The sequence below is a fragment of the Rana temporaria genome, chromosome 9 (genome assembly GCF_905171775.1).
Source record: "Rana temporaria chromosome 9, aRanTem1.1, whole genome shotgun sequence".
In the NCBI taxonomy this organism is placed as follows: domain Eukaryota; kingdom Metazoa; phylum Chordata; class Amphibia; order Anura; family Ranidae; genus Rana; species Rana temporaria.
The window spans coordinates 37,331,017-37,354,289 of NC_053497.1; the positions used below are offsets into that span (position 1 = coordinate 37,331,017).

General features: G+C 42.4%; 1 protein-coding gene across 1 annotated transcript in view; it reads right to left on the bottom strand.

The window, feature by feature from the left end:
* Positions 1-813: 813 nt before the first annotated feature.
* The window catches only part of LOC120914518, a 70,873-nt gene continuing 48,413 nt past the window's right edge, over positions 814-23,273 (bottom strand). The window contains exons 14-18 of the mRNA XM_040325195.1: positions 18,259-18,435; positions 12,875-13,016; positions 11,841-12,028; positions 3,553-3,694; positions 814-1,532 (exon numbers count right to left, since the gene is read on the bottom strand). Coding sequence (XP_040181129.1) covers positions 1,345-1,532; positions 3,553-3,694; positions 11,841-12,028; positions 12,875-13,016; positions 18,259-18,435 — 837 coding nt within the window. The 3' untranslated portion in view covers positions 814-1,344. The remainder of the gene's footprint in view (positions 1,533-3,552; positions 3,695-11,840; positions 12,029-12,874; positions 13,017-18,258; positions 18,436-23,273) is intronic.

Below are 23,273 nucleotides of genomic sequence, written 5' to 3' on the forward strand. Positions count from 1 at the left end.
CTGTCATTACATATACACACCTTTTTGAAAGGCCGCAAAAGGCTGCAACACCTAAGCAAGAGGCACCACTAACCAAATACGTCAAATACGTGGGGTCACAGTAAATTTAGGTAAAACACGCCCACATCATCCACATTTGAATTAGGCGGGCTTACGCCGGACCACATACGTTACGCCGCCGTAACTTAGGGCGCAAGTTCTTTCTAAATACGGAACTTGCGCCCTAATTTACGGCGGCGTAATGTATCTGTGATACGTTGCGCCCGCCGATAGATACGTAAATGTATCTGAATCCGGGCCATTGACTTTTTCTGTTATTTAGTCCTATTTGTTGTTTGCATGTTCTGTAAATTAAATGATGCAAATCCTCAAACAATCCATGTTAATTATAGGTTGTGAGGCAACAAAACATGAAAAATGCCAAGGGGGGCGAATACTTTTGCAAGGCACTTTAATTGAAAATAAAGGAATATAATAGAAAATAATATATTAGAACAGAATAAAATAGAAAATAAAATGTAATAGAATCAAAAAGAATAAGAGTATAACAGAACATAATAGAATAGAAAATAAAAGAATAGAATAGAAAATAAGGAAATAGTAAAGAATAGAATCCTATAAAATAATTGTTTGAGAATGGATTGTTCGTGTTCCAAAATTGATCCTACAGAGATTGGATCATTTTGGCTATATAATCTCTTTTACACGAAGACACAATAAATCACAAACCAGTTAGGAGTGGTGAAAGTTTTAAAGTACAGTGGAAGGTCTACAGTCACATCAATTTGGTGAATGAAAAAAAAAAAACTATTGTGTTTATAAGAGGTTGAGATTTATTACAAGATTTGATCATATGATCATGCTTTCTGATTCTTTTGGCAAGGACCTAAATTAGGCCTCCGTTTGCCAGGTAACACTTTAATTACTGAAAGATCTAAGCTGTACATTTTGTTTTTGGTAACATAGATTCATCCAGTGATATCTGCAGTTAGTAAGTTCCCCTTGTAATTTATTGTGTATCAGCAACTGAAAGCATGATTTGATTCCAGGGCCACCAGATCCTGTCTGATGTAGGAAAATTTGGTGATAGGTCCACCACCTGTGATCTGTAGCTGGCAAAATCGGACAGTTCTCAAGATTGTGAGCAGCACGGAAAATGCATCAGAAAGTAATAACTTATTTCCGCAAAAAATGAAAATGTAGGCGTAGTTGTACCTTTGGTGAATTTAACCCCTTTACACCTAATTCCCCGTACACATGATCGTATATTTCTTATGAAGTTCTAATATTTAATTGTCTCAGTTTATTATATCCAGGGTGACTTTTTTATTCCACAAATGCCTCTCAGAATCTGCGTGGGATAAAGCCTATCTTGAAAGGTTTTGGAAAATTGGAAAACCCAATCATCTGTGGTGTGATGTCCAACTCTTTGAGGTCTACAGGTGAAGTAATATCAAAGTTCTGCAGTAGTGTGGTGAGAGTGAGAAAAAGTTCCTGACGGGCCAGTCCTTCACCTAAGCACATTCGCTTCCCTGGGGAGAGAAGAAGATATGAAAGCATTTACATTTTACAAGGCACCCATGGATGGAAGAGGCACGTAAAGGCTCCAATACTCCAATCAAACCGAGTTTTATATGGAATTTTATTTTCAAAGATAAATAAATCAATTTTTTTGAGGGATGGGTCATTGCACAACATGATAAGTTCATCTTTGGAACATGCCTCCTTGCCACCCTGATCCTCCCTCCCTGTAACAGCGGGCGGGGGATTTTCCCCCTGCACCAGCTGTCACAATTTAAAAACAGTGCAGCCATGTGGGGCTTTGCCCACACAGCTGCATTGTTCACTCACAGAGTTCTATGAATAAATTAAATTCATCAACAGCCAGCCTCTGTCCAAAATGTCCAAATTGGGCCTGATTAGCCATTTTCCCTCCCCGGTGTCATGTGACTCGCTAGTGTTACAAGATCTCAGGTGTGAATGGGAAGCAGATGTGTTAAATTTGGTGTTATCACTTTCACTCACTGACATACTGGTCACTGGAAGTTCAACATGGCACCTCATGACAAAGAACTGTCTGAGGATCTGAAAAAAAAGTTGCTCTAAATAAAGATGGCCTAGGCTATAAGAAGATTGCCAAGACCCTGGAACTGAGCTGCAGCACGGTGGCGAAGACCATACAGCAGTTCAACAGGACAGGCTCCACTCAGAACAGGCCTCACCATGGTCGACCAAAGAAGTTGAATGCACATGCTCAGCATCATATCCAGAGGTTTTCTTTGGGAAATAGACATATGAGTGCTGCCAGCATTGCTCCAGAGGTTGAATGGGTGGGGGGTCAGCCTGTCACTGCTCAGGCCATATGCCAAACACTGCATTAAATTGGTCTTCATGGCTGTCGACCCAAAAGGAAGCCTCTTCTAAAGATGATGCACAAGAAAACCCGCAAACAGTTTGCTGAAGACAAGCAGACTAAGGACATGGATTACTGGAACCACGTCCTGTGGTCTGATGAGACCAGGATAAACTTATTTGTTTCAGATGGTGTGAAGCGTGTGTGGCGGTAACCAAAGTACAAAGACAAGTGTGTCTTGCCTACAGTCAAGCAAGGTGGTGGGAGTGTCATGGTCTGGGGCTGCATGAGTGCTGCCGGCACTGGAGAACTACAGTTCATTGAGGGAACCATAAATGCCAACATGTACTGTGACATACTGAAGCAGAGCATGATCCCCTCCCTTCAGAGACTGGGCTGCAGGGCAGTATTCCAACATGATAACAACCCCAAACACACCTCCATGACAACCACTGCCTTGCTAAAGAAGTTGAGGGTAAAGGTGATGGACTGGCCAAGCAGGTTTCCAGACCTAAACAATATTGAGCATATGTAGGGCTACCTGAAACAGAAGGTGGAGGAGCGCAAGGTCTCTAACATTCACCAGCTTTGTGATGTCATCATGGAGAAGAGGAAGAGGACTCACGTGGCAAAATATTGACACGGGCCCAATTTGGACATTTTCACTTTTGTTTCCAGACATTGTGTTTAGACATTAGTGTTGAGTTATTTCGATAGTATGGGAAATTGACACTGTTATACAAGCTGTACACTCACTACTTTACATTGTAGCAAAGTGTCCTTTCTTCAGTGTTGTCACATGAGAAGATAAAATATTTACAAAAATGTGAGGGGTGTACTCACTTTTGTGAGATACTGTACATGTACTTTATCAAGTGTTGTTGTTATAATTCTAATAAAATTTGTGATACAATTTTTAGTATGCCTATAAAGTCAAATTTTGTCATACCCTAGTTCTTGACATCATTTTGTATGAAGATTTTACATGAAGTAAATCATTGCATTGGACATTGTGACCTAATGTTTTTACATTTTTGATCGGTGGAAAGTTGGGAGCCCACTGTGACACCTCTCCTACATTTGAAGCAGACATGAGTGACTCACCTGTTATTTGGATATATATTTTATATATTTAGGAATTAATATTGACATGCTTGATTTATGTGAATTTTGCTGAAGTGAAAACGATTTTTTTGTACCTGCAGAAAATGCTAAGAAGGCCTCATTCTTTTTAAAGCTCCCATTTTCATCTAAGAACCGCTCTGGAGTAAAAGTGAATGGATCAGAAAAGTACTTTGGATCATGTAGAATGAAGGACAGGGGGACAAATACATCTGTACCCTGCAAAGAAAAGGAAACACAAATGGTCAGGTTACTGCAATGTTAAGTAAGTGAGGTTAAAAGCACTTGGAAGCTAACAGATAAAGTCCCAGTACACAAGGAATAGCCTAAAAGTCCCTAATGCAAACATTGATAATAGCTAAATATAGGCCCATTGCCCTCCAAGCGGTTCTTTAGTCTGGAAAAAAAAAACAACTACAAATATTGTAGCTGCTAATGTTTAATAAAAGGACTACCTGTCCAGGGATCCAGTGCTGTACTCACCTGTGCTAGATCTTCACTAGTCTTCGGGTCCCTGGAGTCGGTATCTTAAGTGTGGGAAGCTGGTTGTGACTCCTTTTATAGCCAGCTTCCCACTGTGCATGTGCGAGCCACACTGCACTTTGTGAATGGTCTTACAGCCTTCTGGGATCTGCTTTCTCAGAAAGCTGTGGGCAGGGAAGGAGGCGGGTAAACTTCAGAACTGTCAAGATGCATCTCGAAAAAGATCTCGAAAAAAGAAAATGCTACATAGTGTAGTATGTCTAATCCAATTGGTGTGTTTAAAATAATGCGTTTGCATTGTGCTTACATCAAAATCATAAAAAAGTTTCCACTGAATTCAAAGATGTGTTCTTATACAGTATACAGGTATGTACTCTTACCCTCATCTTTCTCAAACAGAGCCTTCCATAACACTCCAATGTGGATGTTTCTCTGTGTCTCTATCTCCCCTCCAGAATAATTTCTCCTCCACTCTCTCAAGATTGTAAGACTAAAGGGGTTGTAAAGGTTGTTTTTTATTTTCTAAATAGGTTTCTTTAAGCTAGTGCATTGTTGGTTCACTTACCCTTTCCTTCGATTTCCCTTCTAAATGATTTTTTTCTTTGTCTGAATTTCTCACTTCCTGTTCCTCCTCAGTAAGCTTGCCCCCATCATCCGAGTCGTTCTGGCTGGGGGTTAGTCAGCATGCTAATCTGGTGGCAAGCTTACTTACCTTTACAACCCCTTTAATGTAAGATTAATAATGTGTCATTAATTAGTCCTCTCTGATGAGAGTTCCTTGTTCTTACATCCAGAAATACACATAAAAAAGAATGCTATTCAGTAAGCGCTGTTATCATGGATATAAGTGCAGGCCTGGTGCAAGGATTTTTGACACCCTAGGCAAAACCTCATTTTGCCCTGCCCATGTATACAGTAGAGGTGACGGGGTGGAGAGCACACAGACCTACCTGATTCCTACATTCACTTACCTGACCACTACACTGGCCTTCCTGACCACTACACTGACCTATCTGATCACTAAACTGACCTACCTGACATACCTGACCACTACACAGAACCATCTGACCCCTACACAGACCTACCTGACCACTGCACTTACCTACCTGACCACTTGACTGAGCTACCTGAGCACTACACTGACCTACATGACCGCTACACTGACCCACCTGACCACTACACTGACCCACCTGACAACTACACTGACCTACCTGGCCACTACACTGACCTACCTAATTCCAACATTGACCACTACACTCAACCACCTGATTCTTACTAACTGGCTGTAAAATCCGGTACATCTCCAGCCCTCGTTACAGCCCTGTAATGCATACAGAACACCCACCGCCCTCCACAGTACAATGTACATAAGTGGATCCTCCTCTCCATGGCCTCCAGACTCCGTCGTCAGGCTCTCCCCAGCACCGGACACACAGAGTACTCCTTTGAGGTCCTGAAACCCAGCTGCTCCTCGGTATCCCCTGCTGGTCCACCAACAGCCGCTGAACCAACAGCTCCTCCATCTGCCCCATACAACACCCCTCCCTGTCCGCCATTTTCGCACAACAGGCCACACCAGACCAGAGGATCCCCGAGGCAGGGGGAGGGGCAATAGGCTGCTGCAAAGGACTGCACCTCATCGGAGGGGGAGGCAAATGGCCACAGCACACTCAGGGCTGCACAGAGAGGCTGGGTGTGTGTCGCCAGCCCAAGGAGCAGCCCAGCTGCCTTAGGCCCCACAAATACATGCAGCCCCTGCCCAGTCTACCCCTGCAGGTGCCGCCCCTGACTAAAGTGCGCTCTAGGCTGGCGCCGACCTCGCGTATTGGTAGTGCTGGCCCTGTATAAGTGTATCAACAACAATACTCCAATGTTAAGAATCTCCCATTAAACACATTAGAAAATGTCCCAGAGCACAGCAGTACAAGTAAAAATCCAACGTTTAATGTGCAAAAACCTACGAACAACAGCTTGTAAAAATGTCTGTAAACCTCAATTAAGATGGCTGCCACAGCACTTCCGGTGTGTGATTACGCCACTTGCACATTTTCCGTCCTTTCTGATGTGTTTCGTCCAATGGACTCCTTCCGAGGATGTGGGTTCCTAGGAAGAAATCTATTGGATTAGACATACTTAACTATATAGCATTTTCGATTTTGAGATCTTTTCAACCTTCTTGAGTGGAGCACTACCAAAAAACAATGGCCCCCACCCAAAGCACCAGTGACCAATGCTGATGGGTACTGAGAATTCTGTCACCCCTGGTGGCCAGAAGGGATGCTGTCAAGGGAAGATTTGTTAACCAGTTACCTCACCCCATGGGAGGAAAACATGTGGTTAGTCTTAATTTGTGATCTGGTTTAAAGGTCCCTCAGACCTCTTACTAGCTCACCATGCATGTGAAAGTATATAAATATAAACAACCCACATTGATAAAAAACGAATTTTCATCTATTTTATTAATATTTACCCTTTAGGTTCTGAAGTCAACTCTTCAAGTCTTGTGCATAAACACAGTTTCAGCACCATGGAGAGTTATTTCTGGCAGAATGACCTACAGCATCAACTCTTTCCTCTGGGCCCACTAACAGGCCAGGTTTGCAAGATAACTGCAATACATCACAGGTGATATCATTTGCTGCTCAGTGATTGAAGTATTCTAGTCTCCATCTCCCCAAGGTAATACATAAAACCTGGCCTGTTAGTGGGCCCTGAGGACAGGTTTGATGACCACTGACCTACAGGATAAGTGTTAGCCAAGCAATTCCCCCATTACTACAGTCAGTGTTGATGGGGGAATCCCTCCCGTGGTGCTATTGTGTTCTCCTGGAGGGGGGAGCCATCACTGTCTGGAGAACATGATTACTGCTAACAGATATACTGTAATCGCATGCTCAAAATCCGACATGGTGGTTGTACCCAAGTCGATTGGTAGATCGACTTGAGTAAAATCAGCCGGCCCATAGATGGATCAAATCTCAGCCAACCCTTGATCCATCTATGGCTAGTTTTAACCTTTATTATTACTATAGGATTTCCTGGCTGTTTGCAGGCAGCTCTATTTGCCTGGTGCACATTTATCCTATTAAATCTCACTTGGCCAAGCTCCCAAAAAGTGAAGGCTAATGTCCTTAATGGGATACAGACAGAAAAAAAAGAAGCTTGATGAGGTTCTGACCCCTAACTAAAGGGCCCTTTCAAACTGATCAGTTTTTGATCAGCTTTTCAGTTAAAGAAAGAGATGAAAAAGTGCATGAAAAATGCATCCCGAAGGTGACTTGGCGGAGCCTAGCAGGACAGACATGGAGAGCTAGAGCTCCACTCCACCGAGGGAAAAAGGAGCCTTAATAAGGGACAAAGCAGGACAAAAGGGTATACCTCAGCACCCCCTTATACCAGGGAACAAGCAGATACCATTTTAAGCCTCCAAAATGGTTTTGGGAGGAAACTGTGGCAAGTCCAAAACTCTCCTCACAAAAGACACAAAGGGGTGCACCGCAGCTAAAATGGCGGTGGCTCCCTCATCATTCACTGCCTCAGTACGTTCTGACAGGCAAAAAGTAACTCAGTCAATTTCTCCTGCTGACTCAGAAACCGAAATAACGCCTTCACAAAGCCCCTCACAAATATCCACAGCATCTCCAGCACTTCTGCATCAGTTTGAGAGAATGCTCCATAAGGTATTAAAGCAGACCTCTGAACAGATAACTAGCAGCCTCACTAAAGAGATCAGAGAGCTAGGTAACCGCACTGCTGCATTGGAATTAAAAATAGATGAAATAGAACTGAATGCACAAGACAATATGACTGAAAAGGAGAATTTAAAGGAGGAGAATTTAATACTCCAAACTAAACTGGAGGACTTTGAGAATAGGGCTAGGAGATCCAAATTGCGCATAAGAGGAATTCCAGAAACGGTAATAGATCTGCAATCTACAATTACAGCATTGTTGCAAGAACTCCAACCATCCATCCCTATCGAACGTCTGGAACTAGACAGGGTCCATCGTGCTCTCACAGCAAAGAAAACAGATGGTCTCCCAAGAGACATAGTTGTAAAATTCCACTATTACAGGTCAAAGGAGCAAATTCTGTAAACAGCTGGAGAGAAAAAAAGATTTAAACTTTCAAGGATTTAAGTACCAGCTGTTTGCGGACTTATCCCACTATTGCCAAAAGACGCTCAATGAAACCCCAATTACTGGAACTCCAACGCCACAATATTGTATACCATTATCAATGGGGACTCCCCTTTGCCATCAAAATCACTTTTCAAGGCAAACGATATACCTCCAGAACAGCTGAAGAACTGCTACAAACCCTAATAAACCTCCACCTGATGCAAGAAACAACCAGCGCTTCCCCACAACGCAGGAGAGCAGCCCCATCTTCACCAACAAGCAACACATCCCAAAATGCAAAGAATAATGGGAAACACCATTCCCACAAAAGAACAAGATATGCCCCCACTCCTTTGAACCAAGAAAATTCCATGGACTGATAATATGAACTTATAACAATTGCAGTCATATCATCTCCAAAGAGATGAATATATACTGATTGAACAAATGAATGAACCCACAGGACCTTCACCTAGCCTCATAACCAATGACAACACTTTATTTAAAATTCTATGAGTAAAATACAAATTAATCCTAATTCACTTATACCCTAATGCCGCGTACACACCATCACTTTATGTGATGAAAAAAAATGACGCTTTTAAAAACGTCACTTTAAATGACCGTGTGTGGGGGAAAACGTCGTATTATGTCTTGTGAAAAACGACAAAAAAAATTGAAGCATGCTTCAATTTTATGTGTCGTTTTTCAAATCGTTATTTTTTACTTCACAGAAATTGACCGTGTGTAGCAAAAAACGTCGTTTAAAACAGAAGCTACTTATGAAGCGAGCTTCAATGGAAAAATGTGGTGAACGTAACCTCGCTTTGCTAGAACATTGTGAGAAAAACGATGGTGTGTAGGCAACTTCGTCTTTGAAAATTGAAGTTTCAAAAACGTCGTTTTTTACTTCACAGAAAATGTCGTTTTTTTTCATCACATAAAGTGATGGTGTGTATGCGGCATAAGGATACTTGGGAAAAAAAATACTTTTTTGTATAAACTTTTTATTTTTATTAGTTTCAAAATGGTCAGGAAATGACAAATAGCAAAATACAGTAAAGGTTTAGGCAAATTTGGGGTTTGATGTAGACTGACCTTTTTCTGACCACTAGCCTCTTATACCCTTTCTAGCCCAAGTATCCTCACTTGGTTAATATTTCCTCCGAGATATTACAGTTTTTTTTGTGTTCAAAATAATAGTTTAAATGTGGACAGTTAATAGAGATAGTAACCGTCTTAGATGCACTATTCTAGTATAAGATAAGGGATAAAACTGAATTTATGAAAATTCAATCTATTACTTCAGGTTTACTCCAGTTATTAATTATCTCTGCACCACGGTTCCATTGTTCTAAATTGCCTCTAGACAATAGAACCAGTTAACCAAATGTGTTATATTCCCAAGGCAAACACTCAGAGAATTCCTGGCAACAGTAACTTTGTTCAAATTACCTGCACCCGAAATATATGCATCCTATTGATGCTCTCACTTTAGGGCTTTTTCCTGCACGCGGAAGACCTGCGCGCCCTCCTTGGTCTGCTTCGCTCACCCACACATTGTATGTGGAAGTCTGAAGTAGGCACTTTTTCCCCTGATAGGGACCCTTATACCCTATCACGGGCCACGTTTGAACTTTTTGAATTTTTGGATTTTTTTTTATTTCTTGCATATCTATTTGTCTCAAACAAAGCAATATATATGTTAACCTTTTTTGCTTCTGTTTTATTTTTCCTTTCCACTTCAGATTCTACAAGATCTCTTTCTTCTCCTATTCCCTTTAAGTTCACACAGGTCGCTCCACCAATCCAGAATTGGACACTTCTTGGTAAGTCCACTCTCTATAACCAGTTACCATGGCTCTGATAAATGTTTATCAATTGAATGGTCAGCATTCCACAAAAAAGGACCAAAGCATTTTACACTTTTCAAGCACGTAAGGCTCACATCTAGGGTTGAACGAACCCGAACTGTAAAGTTTTTGTACCCGGACCCGAACAATTTGCTGTAAGTTCGGGTTCGGGTCCGGTGTTTGGCAATGTAATGGCAGGCTGCAGGGCAGCCAATCACCATTTGTTTTACTCCTGTGACTAAGAAGCCATCACAGCCATGCCTACTAATGGCATGGCTGTGATTGGCCAGTGCAGCATGTGACCCAGCATGTGACCCAGAGTATATTTAAGCTAGAGGGACATAGCACAGCTCGTCACTCTGCTTTAGATAGGGTAGGGAAAGGCTGCTGCTTATCTGATCGGAGGGAGAGAATTAGATAGGAGTCAGACTGTCCTGCTACAGAAATCATATTACACCAGCACTGCATATGTTCCTGTGAGATACTCTGCATTAGATACTTTAGGGAAAGGTTCCAGATTGTTCTTATAGGGAGAGAAATATATAGGAGTCAGTCCTGCTTCACAAATCAAATTGCAGCAGCACTGCATATTTTCCTGTGAGATACTCTGCATATTACACCAGCACTGCATATGTTCCTGTGAGATACTCTGCATATTGCACCAGCACTGCATATGTTCCTTCGAGATACTCTGCATATTGCAGCAGCACTGCATATGTTCCTGTGAGATACTCTGCATATTGCAGCAGCACTGCGTATGTTCCTGTGAGATACTCTGCATTAGATACTTTAGGGAAAGTTTCCAGATTGTTCTTATAGGGAGAGAAATATATAGGAGTCAGTCCTGCTTCACAAATCAAATTGCAGCAGCACTGCATATGTTCCTGTAAGATACTCTGCATATTGCAGCAGCACTGCATATGTTCCTGTGAGATACTCTGCATATTGCAGCAGCACTGCATATGTTCCTGTCAGATACTCTGCATTAGATACTTTAGGGAAAGGTTACAGATTGTTCTTATAGGGAGAGAAATATATAGGAGTCAGTCCTGCTTCACAAATCAAATTGCAGCAGCACTGCATATGTTCCTGTGAGATACTCTGCATATTGCACCAGCGCTGCATATGTTCCTGTGAGATACTCTGCATATTAAAAAAAATCAATTAAAAACCAAAACCTGCTGTGTTGGCTACCTCGTCCTCCTCCGCCGCCGCTTCCACCTACACCGCCACATCCACCGCCACCTCAACCTCCTACTCCATATGGACCTCGTCCTCCTAGGTCAAGATTATTATTATTTTTTTTTATGTTATTTTAAGTTATTTCCCTATCCACATTTATTTTCAGAGTACTTGCCATGCTCTTACCGCCATTTTGCTGCCATTTGCAGGCCTCTAGCCCTTTCCCTTAGTTTTTTAGAGACGTTTTAGTACTCAAAAGTTCGGGTCCCATTGACATCAATGGGGTTCGGGTTCGGGGTCAAGTTCAGGTCAAGTTCGGGTCCCGAACCTAGACTTTTTTCCGAAGTTCGGCCGAACCCGTCAAACCCGAACATCCAGGTGTCCGCTTAACTCTACTCACATCGTATGTCTACAGGAAACACGTATATAGGGTCCTTTAACACTGATTCGTTTTTGATAATTGTTTTAGTTAAAAAAAGTAGAAGATTATGCATTTTTACCACTTTTTTACAATGGAACAGTGTGAAAGCAGCCAAAAATGCAACTGGATTTCAACTGGCCAGCATGAAGAGTTCTATAGGATTCAAATGGACCTTACACTTTTTTTTACTGAAAACTCATCAAAGACTGATTAGTGTGAAAGGGTCCTAAAATCTCCAAAATACAAATATTTTTTGCCTAGAGATACAATTAAGGAAACAAGCTATCTCTGCATAAATATTTTACCTTGGGAATAGTAAATCCACGGAACTGAGTAGTCCTGGAGACCTCATGTGGCAGGTTCATGGGCAGCACATCAGCATATCTCTGAATTTCATGAATGACGGCATCGGTATAAGGCATAGACTCCCTGTCTTGGGTTACTGGGACACGCAAACTTCCAATCACTTGATCAATTTCCTCTTGTACCTTAACTAACATAGAAAGTTAGTCAAAGTCAGTAAGAAAAAAATTAATAAATCAACCTTTAGTTAGAATATTAAAGCAGATCTTCACTGCATCTGAGCACCAGAAACCAAAACACACAATTTAAAATTCAAAGCAACTCTCCCCCCAACCATCCATGTCTCCCTGCTTTATTTTGTTGAGAAATCACTTTGAAAAACACCCTCCAGGGGGAGCATTCACGCGAGTGAGGGAGATGGCTGCGTGATTCCCCTGTTCCGCACCGTCGGAACGTTACATCGCGGCTAACAGGGTCCGGATACCTGAATAGGAGGTGTCAATGATGACCATAGATAGATTCATGCAATGCATGAATCTATCTATGGTGATAGAAAGGTGCTAGGAGAGAGGGAGGCGGCCCCCATGTGCCCCTTATGGACGTACCGCCACTGACTTGTGGGTTTAACCAATCTTTTTTTGTATAATTCTCTTTTAAGGGGGCATGGTAGGTGGTGTGTCCTATCCCTACATACCTTTTCTAACAGGTATCCCTCGTTCCCATCTCAACAAGTTGGGAGGTATGTGGTAGAATGCTATCTGCATGGAGTTTGTATGTTCTCCCTGTGCATGTATGGGTTCCATCCAGGTGCTCCAGTTTCCTCCCACACTCCAAATACATTTAGGTTAATTGGCTCATGTCTATAAAGGACCCTAGTATGATATTCTACTTGGTGCATCCAAGATGGCTGCCTCATTATCTGCCCAACAGGGAGAAAAGCGCTTTAGAAAAATGAATTAATAGAAAAAAAAAAAAAAGAAATAGATACACATCCCACCACAGTCCGCATATGAAGCTCTCTGCCTTGGACTCTTACGTTTAACATCTGGGTATTTGAGAAGAAGCAGGAATCCATGTCTCAAGGTGGTGCTCACTGTCTCAGTCCCGGCCACAAATAAAGTTAAAGCAGTTCCATAAAAATTCTTCTCTGTGAAATGTGTGGATGGATTATGCTTCTCCTGCAGGTAATGAAATATGGAATTTCAGTCATTGTATGATCTTTAGAGGTTAACTAAAGTGACCCTGACTCAAAATAAAAATTAAACAAAAGACACACTGTAATGGAGGAGGACTACTACGTCCCCCCCTTCCAGTGCCACTTGTTTTAGCCTAATAAATGCAGCTTTACCAATGTTTAACCACTTCCCGTCGGTAGGCTGTACACAGCCTCAGGTTGAAGTGGTTATACCCATAGGTGTGCACAGCCTATTGCATTAGGGTGTGCACCTCAATGCTCAAACACATATGTGTGTGTGCATGTGTATTTGTACTGACGGTGTCAGAAGAGCAGTGGATGTTGCCATTATTTTTTATTTTTATTATTTTCTACAGCTTTCTTTTTTTTTTATTAGTTTTTACATTTTCTAAGGGGCTTTGGTGAAATATCAGTGGTGTAAACAGGGGGAAACTGCACCACATGTGGTGATTAGGGTATGCCCAGGCACATCTGGCACACCCTGTGCACACACGCCTATGGTTATTCCAGGATTATGGTTGCAGCTACAACCATGATCCTAGTATCAACCTTTGCAGCTGGTGAGTTCCTACAATGTAAAAGAGATCTGAGCGGCTATACAGCCACTGGATAACTTTTACAGACTTCTATAGGCAGACAGCCATGCAGGGAAAGGCATCAGCAAGAAACCACATCTGCATGAGTAGGATCGCTGTCTCCTATGGCAACAGTCATATAACAGTTTCTAACACAAGTTGTAACAAACTCATTCGTTTCTTAAATATTCTCCTATAGTCACTCTATTGAGCTCCCAGTATCTCTCACTAGACTTGTTGATCCACTGCCTTGGAGAACCCCAGGCAAAATTGAGCCACTATTTAGAATCCGAATACATATAAGCTGATCTTACATATCTGTATTGCCGCATACACACAATCATTTTTCGGGTTGTAAAAAACAACATTTTTCAGGCTCTAGAAAAAACAAAGTTTTTTTTAACCCTATCATTAAAACGGCCTTGCCTACACTCGATCGTGAAAAAAAAATGCTTGAGCAAAGCGCGGTGACGTACAACACGTACGACGGCACTATAAAGGGGAAGTTCCATTCGGATGGTGCCACCCTTTGGGCTGATTTAGCTGATTTTGTGTTAGTAAAAGATGATTTGCGCTTTTCAGTCTGTTACAGCGTGATGAATGTGCTTACTCCATTCCGAACGCTAGTTTTACCAGAACGAGCGCTCCCGTCTCATAACTTGCTTCTGAGCATGCACAGATCTTTCACGTTGTTAAAGCCCACACACGACCATTTTTTACAACCCGAAAAACAACAACGTTAAAAACGTTGTGAAAAAATAGAGCATGTTGGAAAAAATTTAATGACATTAATTTTTTACAACCCGAAAAATAATCGTGTGTACGCGGCATTTGTTTTGGAAGGTGAGCAGGCAATTCACATTCAGGTGGTGATGAATTTCTGTCTGCACTTTTCATTATATATTATCACAGAGCAAGGATTTTTTCTTATACAATTTGAAATCATATTTTTGGACATTTTATGTGTAGCGCCTGTGTACTTTCAGTACAGGTGCTATGTTAAATTTAGAGGGGAATGAGAGAGTTATTTTGCTCTCATTCAACATGATTCGTTAAAATAGGGTTCTGTCCGGCTGGACTGTCCTGTGGGTTCATTTTGCGTTCCAAAGATACTGAGGGGTCCAGGGAAGAGATGCCTCTTGCCAGCAGCCAATTAGAGGAGTTTCTCCCTCGCGGGGCATGCTGGGGGAGGGTACTTCTAGGGCGGACGCCATTTGGTGGGGTCTTCGCTTGTTCCTGGTTCCGGGTGCGGCACCCACCTTTAGGGTGTGCGCACATCACGGGCCCCGGCGAGATGGCCTACCAGGCCAGGGCGCACGTGCTACGCGGAGTTCCTGACTCTGGGCCCTCATGGCCCGGAGCACCTAAAGCTGCAAAGGGGGCCCAGTGACTTACTGGGTCCCCACAGTTCATGAGGAAGATCCCAAGCGAGTTATGCTGTTCGATGGGGAGTCAGTCTGAGGTGAGCCCGGAGGCAGGCAATCCAACAGGGCCTAGACAATCCATCGGGGATCACGGTGACCGTACACTGACAGTTTGTTCGATGGCAACCTGTTAGTCGGTGACCATACAGAAAAGCTACCTGAGGGAGATTTAGGCAAATTGTATTTACTGAGAGGATTCGCTCTACCATTCATGTTCCTGAGTACTGACCTGTGGCAGAGGTCCCTCTATTAATCCTAATTCTACTAGAGCCAAGTCAGTGGCAGAGACTTGTTCCTTCTCAGAAGTTCTAACTGATACTCTTGCTGCCAGGTCAGTGTGAGAGGCCTGTCCAGGTACACTTTACCCACTCCGACTGGAGTGGCGACGTGAGTTAAAGTCCCATTGGAGGCAGGACTGCTTCCGTTTATCTATAGGCCTGAATCTGCAAATTCTCCTTTCACCAACCTATCTCTATCTACCTCAAGTTGACTGTTTGCCATGTTGGGCAAGTAAATAAAGCACAGAAAACGACACTATGCTGTTTGGACATTCCATTACTCCACCATCATCCCTAGACACATCACAGTGTTTTTTAGCGCACTATTAACCTTTATTCAATAAATAAACTGACATTACATACAAAAGGCAAACACAACAGGTATAACTTATTACTTCTGAACAAAAGAAAAGACATTCACAAAATATTTTTTTAATATATAGACCCCTAAATCTTTTAATGACTAGATCAGCATGATTTATTTTTTCATGATTTCAACCACCACAAGAAAAAAAAAAAACACTGCTTGCTTTCGGTTATGTTTTTACATGTTGGAGGGTGAGCAGCCTTCATCTGATATTTGAAGGATTATCATGCTTTGGGACACCACCTACTCCTGAGAACATGGAGTGCCTTCTCCTGAGAACATGGAGTGCCTTCTCCTGAGAACATGGAGTGCCTTCACCTGAGAACATGGAATGACATCTCTTGAGAACATGGAATACCATCTCCTATAAACATGGAGTGCCATCTCCTGAGAACATGGAATGCCATCTCTTGAGAACATGGAATGCCATCTCCTATAAACATGGAGTGCCATCTCCTGAGAACATGGAGTACCATACATTATTTCTGCTTGTTACCAGCCCGTGAACTCTCACAAACAAGTAGTGACTCATTGGGAGTGAATTTAAAATTAATCTTTTGTCATAAAATGCATAAAGGTAAAAAACATTCTGACTTTAGAAACACTTTAACTGTTTAATGTGTGCTGCGGTAAAGTGGTTTTAAAGTCTCAAGTCTTTTTACCCCCCAATACTTACCTGAGCCCCCATTCAATTCAGCAACGGGCATGAGTGCCTCAGCTCTCCAGGGACTCTGCCTCTTCCCTGCTGCTGTTGATCACAGCCACTAAGCCAATCAGGAGAGAGAGGGGCAGTGCCGAGCTATAGCTCTGTTTGTTAATGGACAAATGAAGCTGCAGCTGGAGAGTGCACTGGCTTGTGTACCCCCATTGCAAGCTGCTTGCTGTGGGGGCACTCGACAGGAGGGAGGGGTCAGGAGCTCCGGCGAGGGACCAGAGAATAGGAGGATCTGGGCTGCTCTGAGCAAAACCATCGCACAGAACCGGTAAGTATACATGTTTTTTATTCTTATATTTTTTTAAAGAGACTTTAATATCACTTTAAATGTGTAATATGTGCTGTTTTACTTACTAATCTGGACATTTGTTTTCCCCTGCTTTTCAGGGAGAAGAAACAGCCAGATCACTATTCGTATGCACACAGAGTTCTATGTGTTTGTAAACACAGAACTCTGTGTGTGATTGAAAACAGCCAATCAGCAGGTTTCAGCCAAAATCATTGGCTGAAACCTGCTGCCAAACTCATGCTGTGTTCAATCACAGCATAGGTTGGCAGCAGGCGTGCACATGCGCACCCCAATCCGGGAAGCAGACCGGTTAATGTACATGTAAGTGACCATGCCTGTGCCTGCCCCCCACACGCAGTATATTTACTGTGAGCGGTCAGCAGGTGGTTAAGCCAATTTTGTCTGCCAGCTCATGCTGGATAGACTGACTCCTATGAGCACATGCAGGGTGACTTCTTCCCCACTATCCAATCAAAAAGCCTAAAATCAGGCACCTGGAAGTAGCTCAGGGAGAAGAGACAGCAGGTGGTAAAGAATTTAATTATCACAACAATAGAAGATGAAGGTGAGTATTTTTAGAAGTTTAGTTCCACTTTAGGTACTAAGTATTGCAAACACATGTAAAGGAATTTTCATTGGGGCAAGAGGAGTTGACAGTAGTAACCCATCAAGCCAATCAACAACAAAACCAACTTCTATCTTGCAGTTTGTTTCTGCTGCACTTTCCAGAAATATAATCAATGGGGTAGATTCAGGTAGGGAGCGTGTATTTGTGTGCAGGCGTAACGTATCCTATTTAAGATGTGGGCGTGTTTTATGTAAATTTATTGTGACCCCACGTAAATGACGCTTTTTTCCGAACGGCGCATGCGCCGTCCGTGAAAGTATCCCAGTGCGCATGCTCCAAATTAACCCGCAAAAAGCCAATGCTTTCGACGTGAGCGTAAATTACGCCCAGCCCTATTCGCGAACGACTTACGCAAACGACGTAATCGACGGAAAATTCGACGCTGGCCCGACGTCCATACTTAACTTTGGCTGCGCCTCATATAGCAGGGGTAACTTTACACCGGAAGCCTAACGTAAACGGCGTATCTGTACTGCGACGGCCGGACGTATGTTCGTGAATAGGCGTATCTAGCTGATTTACATATTCTAGGCGTAAATCAGCGTACACGCCCCTAGCGGCCAGCGTAAATATGCAGTTAAAATACGACGGCGTAGGAGACTTATGCTGGTCGTATCTTAGACAAATTCTGGCGTATCTGATTCTTTGAATCAGGCGCCAAGATACACACTCAGAGATAGGATGGCGTATCTGGAGATACGCCGTCGTATCTCCTACCTGAATCTGGCCCAATATGTCTGCACAAGTACTGGAGGGGAGGTGACAACAAAGTTTTCTCTAGCTCTAACAGAGAATGTGTTGTCACCCTCTTGGTTGGGTTGTCTGGCAGAGGTGTGTGACTCATAAAATTGGCTGGACAGAATGACAAATTATTTGGTTTTAACACAATTCATACGTGTGTACTTCAAGTTGTTCTTTAAAAAATAACCCAAATAATGATGTAGCATACCTTTTCCATCTGGATAAGAAAACTGTCTATCAGGTGACGCGAACTGCTTGTATTCAGGGTGTCTTTGCTGCTTTCTATTTTCTCTTTCACAAACTGCTCCAGCTGCAGAATACACCTGTATGCCCTATGATGAGGTCCTGGCACATATCTCATCAGTACATCATATATATCATAGAGCTGTATGACAGAAGAGAGGAAATTAGCATTATGCATATGAAAAAATTAACTTAATCTCAAACCAGATGTGAACCTAAGGCCCCCATATTCACTATTTGATTTTCTGCAGATTTACCAAAACCATATAATATGTGACCAAGTCCTGTCATGACGAAACGTAGGAAGGCGGCGTTCTAACGTCACCGCGCATCCTCTACCCGGATATGGGCTGTGTGTTAAGCTGGCCGGCTTGTTTTTATGCGTGATTTTCTCTGGATAAATGTAAGTGCATATCCACTTGTTTTTATACCAATAAAGAAGGTTTTACACTATGTGAGCCCCTTCTGTTTTACATACCCTTGGATGGCTTTCGGGAGTACCTATCTATACTAAGGATACAGGCTGTCAGGATTTCAGTGTCTGGCGCTTCCTTCAGGATATCAGTGTTTTTGGGCTTCCTTCAGGATATCATCCATCCATGTCTCTTACCATGCTGTTTTAGATCTCTTATAATTTGGAGATCATTTCCATCCGGTAAGAGGCTTCATATAACCTTGGTGGAGGTTTTTTCTTTCAACCACTTTGTGGATTTGGTGAAACACTTGGGAGATTGTTTATTTGAATTTGCCTTTGTGGCGGGACTGATTACTTTGAACATTCACTTGTTTATTATTCACTTGATTTTTTGCACCTAATTTAGCGCGATCTCTCCCCTTTTTTGCATATAATATGTGGTCAAACCTTAACCCTACGTTCACACCTATGCATTTTGTTGTGCATTTTGCAGAAATGCACTACAGTCAATTTAACCTCCCTGGCGGTATGATTATGTCAGATTTTTGATGCTGAAAGCGGTACCATTATTTTGCATGGAAATTTGGCATTTTATATTGTAGGCCTGTAATTCTTAGGAATAACTCACTTAAATCTGTCCAAACCAGAGTCTAGTAGACATCCCGGGTATGATAAAGTTTGAAACACAAAATCATAAATTACAATATAATAAATAACTATAAATAATAACAAATAGTAATATATTAATAATACTTTTTATTCAATACATTTTAGTCAAAATTATAATCAAATCAAAAACTTCGATTTTTTTTTGCCCAAACAAGGGTTCAATATTACTAGTCATATTGCTTCAGTAAACATCCCGGGTATGGTCAATTTTGAAACATGGGACTGCACAAAGTCCGACCTCACAAACAGGACAATAGAACCTGGTTTCTTTTCTGAATTTCCTTCCAGTGTCATCACGCTTATGCTGTGTACACACTATCGAAAATTCCGACAACAAAACCGTGGATTTTTTTCCCCGACTGAACTCTGGCTCAAACTTGATTTGCATACACACGGTCACACAAATGTTGTCTGAAATTCCGAACGTCAAGAACGCAGTGACATACAACACTGCGACAAGCCGGGAATAAATGAAGTTCAATGTTTCCAAGCATGCGTAGGATTTTTGTGCGTCAAAATTGCATACAGACGACCGGAATTTCCGACAAGAACTTTTCCCGTCAGAAAAATTGAGAATCAGCTCTTAAATCTTTGCTGTCGGAAATTCCGACAGAAAATGTCCGATGGGGCCTACACACGGTCGGAATTTCCGACCAAATGCTCACATCGAACATTTCTTGTCAGAAATTACGAACGTGTGTATGCGGCATTAGAGCAACAAACTACACGCAACCTTGTGGGTGCTGACTTATTTTCCGTTGGTGGGATGTGGTCCATAAAGTGACGACCAGTCAGGTGTTCCGGTTCAACAACACCAACAGCCAACAGCACGAAGTCCAGCTCTATTTACAGTTGTTGGCGTTTGGTGCTTCAGAAATATCAGTTCGGCAACTTTCCAAACAAAGTCAGCATGAACCACAGGCTTGCCACTCTTTTTTTTTGCAGAATGAAGGCATTCCACAGGCACTGTTCAAGAAGATGCCTGAAGATCTTCTTCTGTCATTGCCTCGTTAGCTCTGTCAACACCTCCCATGGTGTTGTTGTAGTCTATCATGACTGAATAGTACTCATTAGGCACACACCTTTTTTGCCGCGCCATCTCAGTGCCATCATTTTGCCTTTCTGCCAGGCAACTATTTCTTCTGTCTCAAGCTTTTTATTGCCAAAGATTGGTGGCATGGCATGTCATGTCGGTTACCCCTAACGGTCCCATAGGCCTCCGTCTTGTTCTGTAGAAGGAACTCATAGAGTTCTGGAGATGTGTAAAAATTGTCTGTGGTTACACAATAGCCCTGATTTAGCAATGGCTCAATCAAAGTAAGAACTGAAGATGTTGCCATTCCATAATTACTAAATCTTTGGGTGAATTTGGTTAGTTTTTTCCCGGTGTATAGGACCTAATGCCATATGTAACCAGTGCTCGATTCACATAGCATTAATGATTTTATGCCAAATCGTGCTCGCTTTGATGCCATATATTGTATTCAGCTGAGTCTTCCTTTGTAGGCCATTAGACCTTTGTCTATACTGATGTATCTATCTGGTACATAACTCTGTTTGAAATGTTTCTGAATAATTTGATATACCTCCCAAATCTTTTTGAGTTTTGGTGCTGGATGAGTAGTTTCATCAAATTCTTTATTATTTTCAAAGTGCAAATACTTCATTATCAGGGAAAATTTGTACTCCGACATGACCGTGCCAAAGAATGGAGTAAGTAATAATTTATTGGTTGTCCAATACCACTTCTGCAGGGGTTTCCCCACGACTCCCTGAAGAATTATTAGGCCCAGAAATTTCCAAATGTCCTCTCTGGTCACTGGTTCCCACTTTCTGATCCTTGAAAACCTCTGATGCGTAGTAGCTTGTTGCTCCTGGTACCGATTTGTCACCGTAACAATAACCTCATAGGTCAAAAATAGTTTGGAGGTATGCCAAGGGGTTGTCATCTTCAACATCCACTTTGATACCAGGTGCTCCAGTAAATGGGAATCTTGGGGGCGCTACGTGATCCGTACCGCAGTCAATAGAGCACCAAGTTCGCACATCACTGAGCACAGTCACAGGATCTTCGCTGAAACCGCTTTCCGTGTCTGATAATGAATTTCCCCACCATTGCTATCACTCAATTCTGCAAGTGATTCTGTATCGCTGTTTTCCAGCAGGTCATAAACCGCTTTTGAGGTAAAGGCGCGCTTTTTTAATGCCATGGTCGTTCTGTAGTTTTCAGGCAGAAAGTACAGTAAAACTGCAGGCAAGGGCACTGGACAAAGCACTGGGGGGGGGCAAACTAAGGTCAATTTATTTGATTTAGTAATGTAATCCAATAAGATTACAATGTTATGTTTGTGTTGTGTTTTATACTGTTTGAATTTGCAGTCGGTCGCGACGCTCGCAGGGAAGGGAAGCCGGAACACACATTGCATCGGGAATATCGGCAAGGAGGTTTACATGGTTTCCTATGGTACTAGTTCACATCTATGCGTTTTGTGGCCGGTGCGTTTTTGGAAAGGGTAGGATACTCTTTTCTCTGCGATTTGCAGCTAATAGATTTTAATGGAGTGGTGCATTGTGATGCGATTTTTGATGTGTTTATTTTTTACCACTTTTTATAGCTGGTTGCTAAGCAGGGGGATGGGCAGCCAGCCACAGAGTCCTTAGCAACCGATGAGTCATCCTAGGTCGATTCAGTCATTCAGGCTTCCTGCTGAAAGCTGAATAAAAGCAAAAATTAAATTTGCCGGCAAAAAAAATTGTGAAATAAACAGCATAGGGTCTGCCCCGCCCCCCAGCCTCTTACAAGGCTCTTCGGGTCTAGTATGAATTCGGAGGGTTTCCCTCCAAAATCCATACCAGACCCTTATCCTAGCATGCCGCCCTGTAGGTCAGGAAAGGGAGGGGTTATATCTTTAAATTTGTCTGACTGTTTGGATGTTGAATTGTAAAAGTAGCGGCAAACCTGCTGATTTCACAGGTTTTCCAATCTGAAAATTCAACATCAAAACATGTATGTAAGCTCCGTTTAAAGCTGAGTTCCGCATAATCCTATGCATTAAGGTAAAAAAAACCCTTGCACTCTCCAGCCCCCCGTTTTACTTACCTGAGGCCCAATCTCCATGGGCGCGATCCCCCAGCTTGAGCCGGTTATTCATTGAAAGATTGATAGCAATGACGCGGCGCGCCGGGGGTGGGGCCGAGTGATTCACTCGGCAGGTATGGCCGCCGACTGTATCACACGGGAGCGTGCCGCAAGCTAACCCCCTTGGGAAAGCGTTTCGCAGAGGAGGGTTAGCTCTTTTGGGAAGGAGCCGAGACAGCCGCCGAGGGACCCCAGAACAGGAGGATCTGGGCCACTCTGTGTAAAACGAAATGCACAGTGGAGGTAAGTATAACATGTTTGTCATTTAAAAAGAAAAACAAACCCATACAACCCCTTTAAGTGTGATTGGGGTTACTTATCATTTCCCAGAATCTTGCTGGAAGAATGATGATGCCGCCTACTAGGGATGAGCCGAACACCCCCCTGTTCGGTTCGCATCAGAACATGCAAACAGGCAATAAATTTGTTCGAACATCCGAACACCGTTAAAATCTATGGGACTCGAACATGAAAAATCTAAATGTATCAATGCAAAAATAAGTTTTAAAAACAGACGTTTTTTCGGGAGCAGTGATTTTAATAATGCTTGAAGTGAAACAATAAAAGTAAAATATTCCTTTAAATTTCGTACCTAGGGGTGTGTATAATTTGCCTTTAAAGCAGCACGTGTTTCCCGTGCTTAGAACTGTCCCTACACAAAGTGTAATTTCTGAAGGAAAAAAAGTAATTTAAAACCACTCACCGCTATAATGAATTGTCGGCTCCCGGCAATACAGAGAAAAGGCATTGAAAGTCA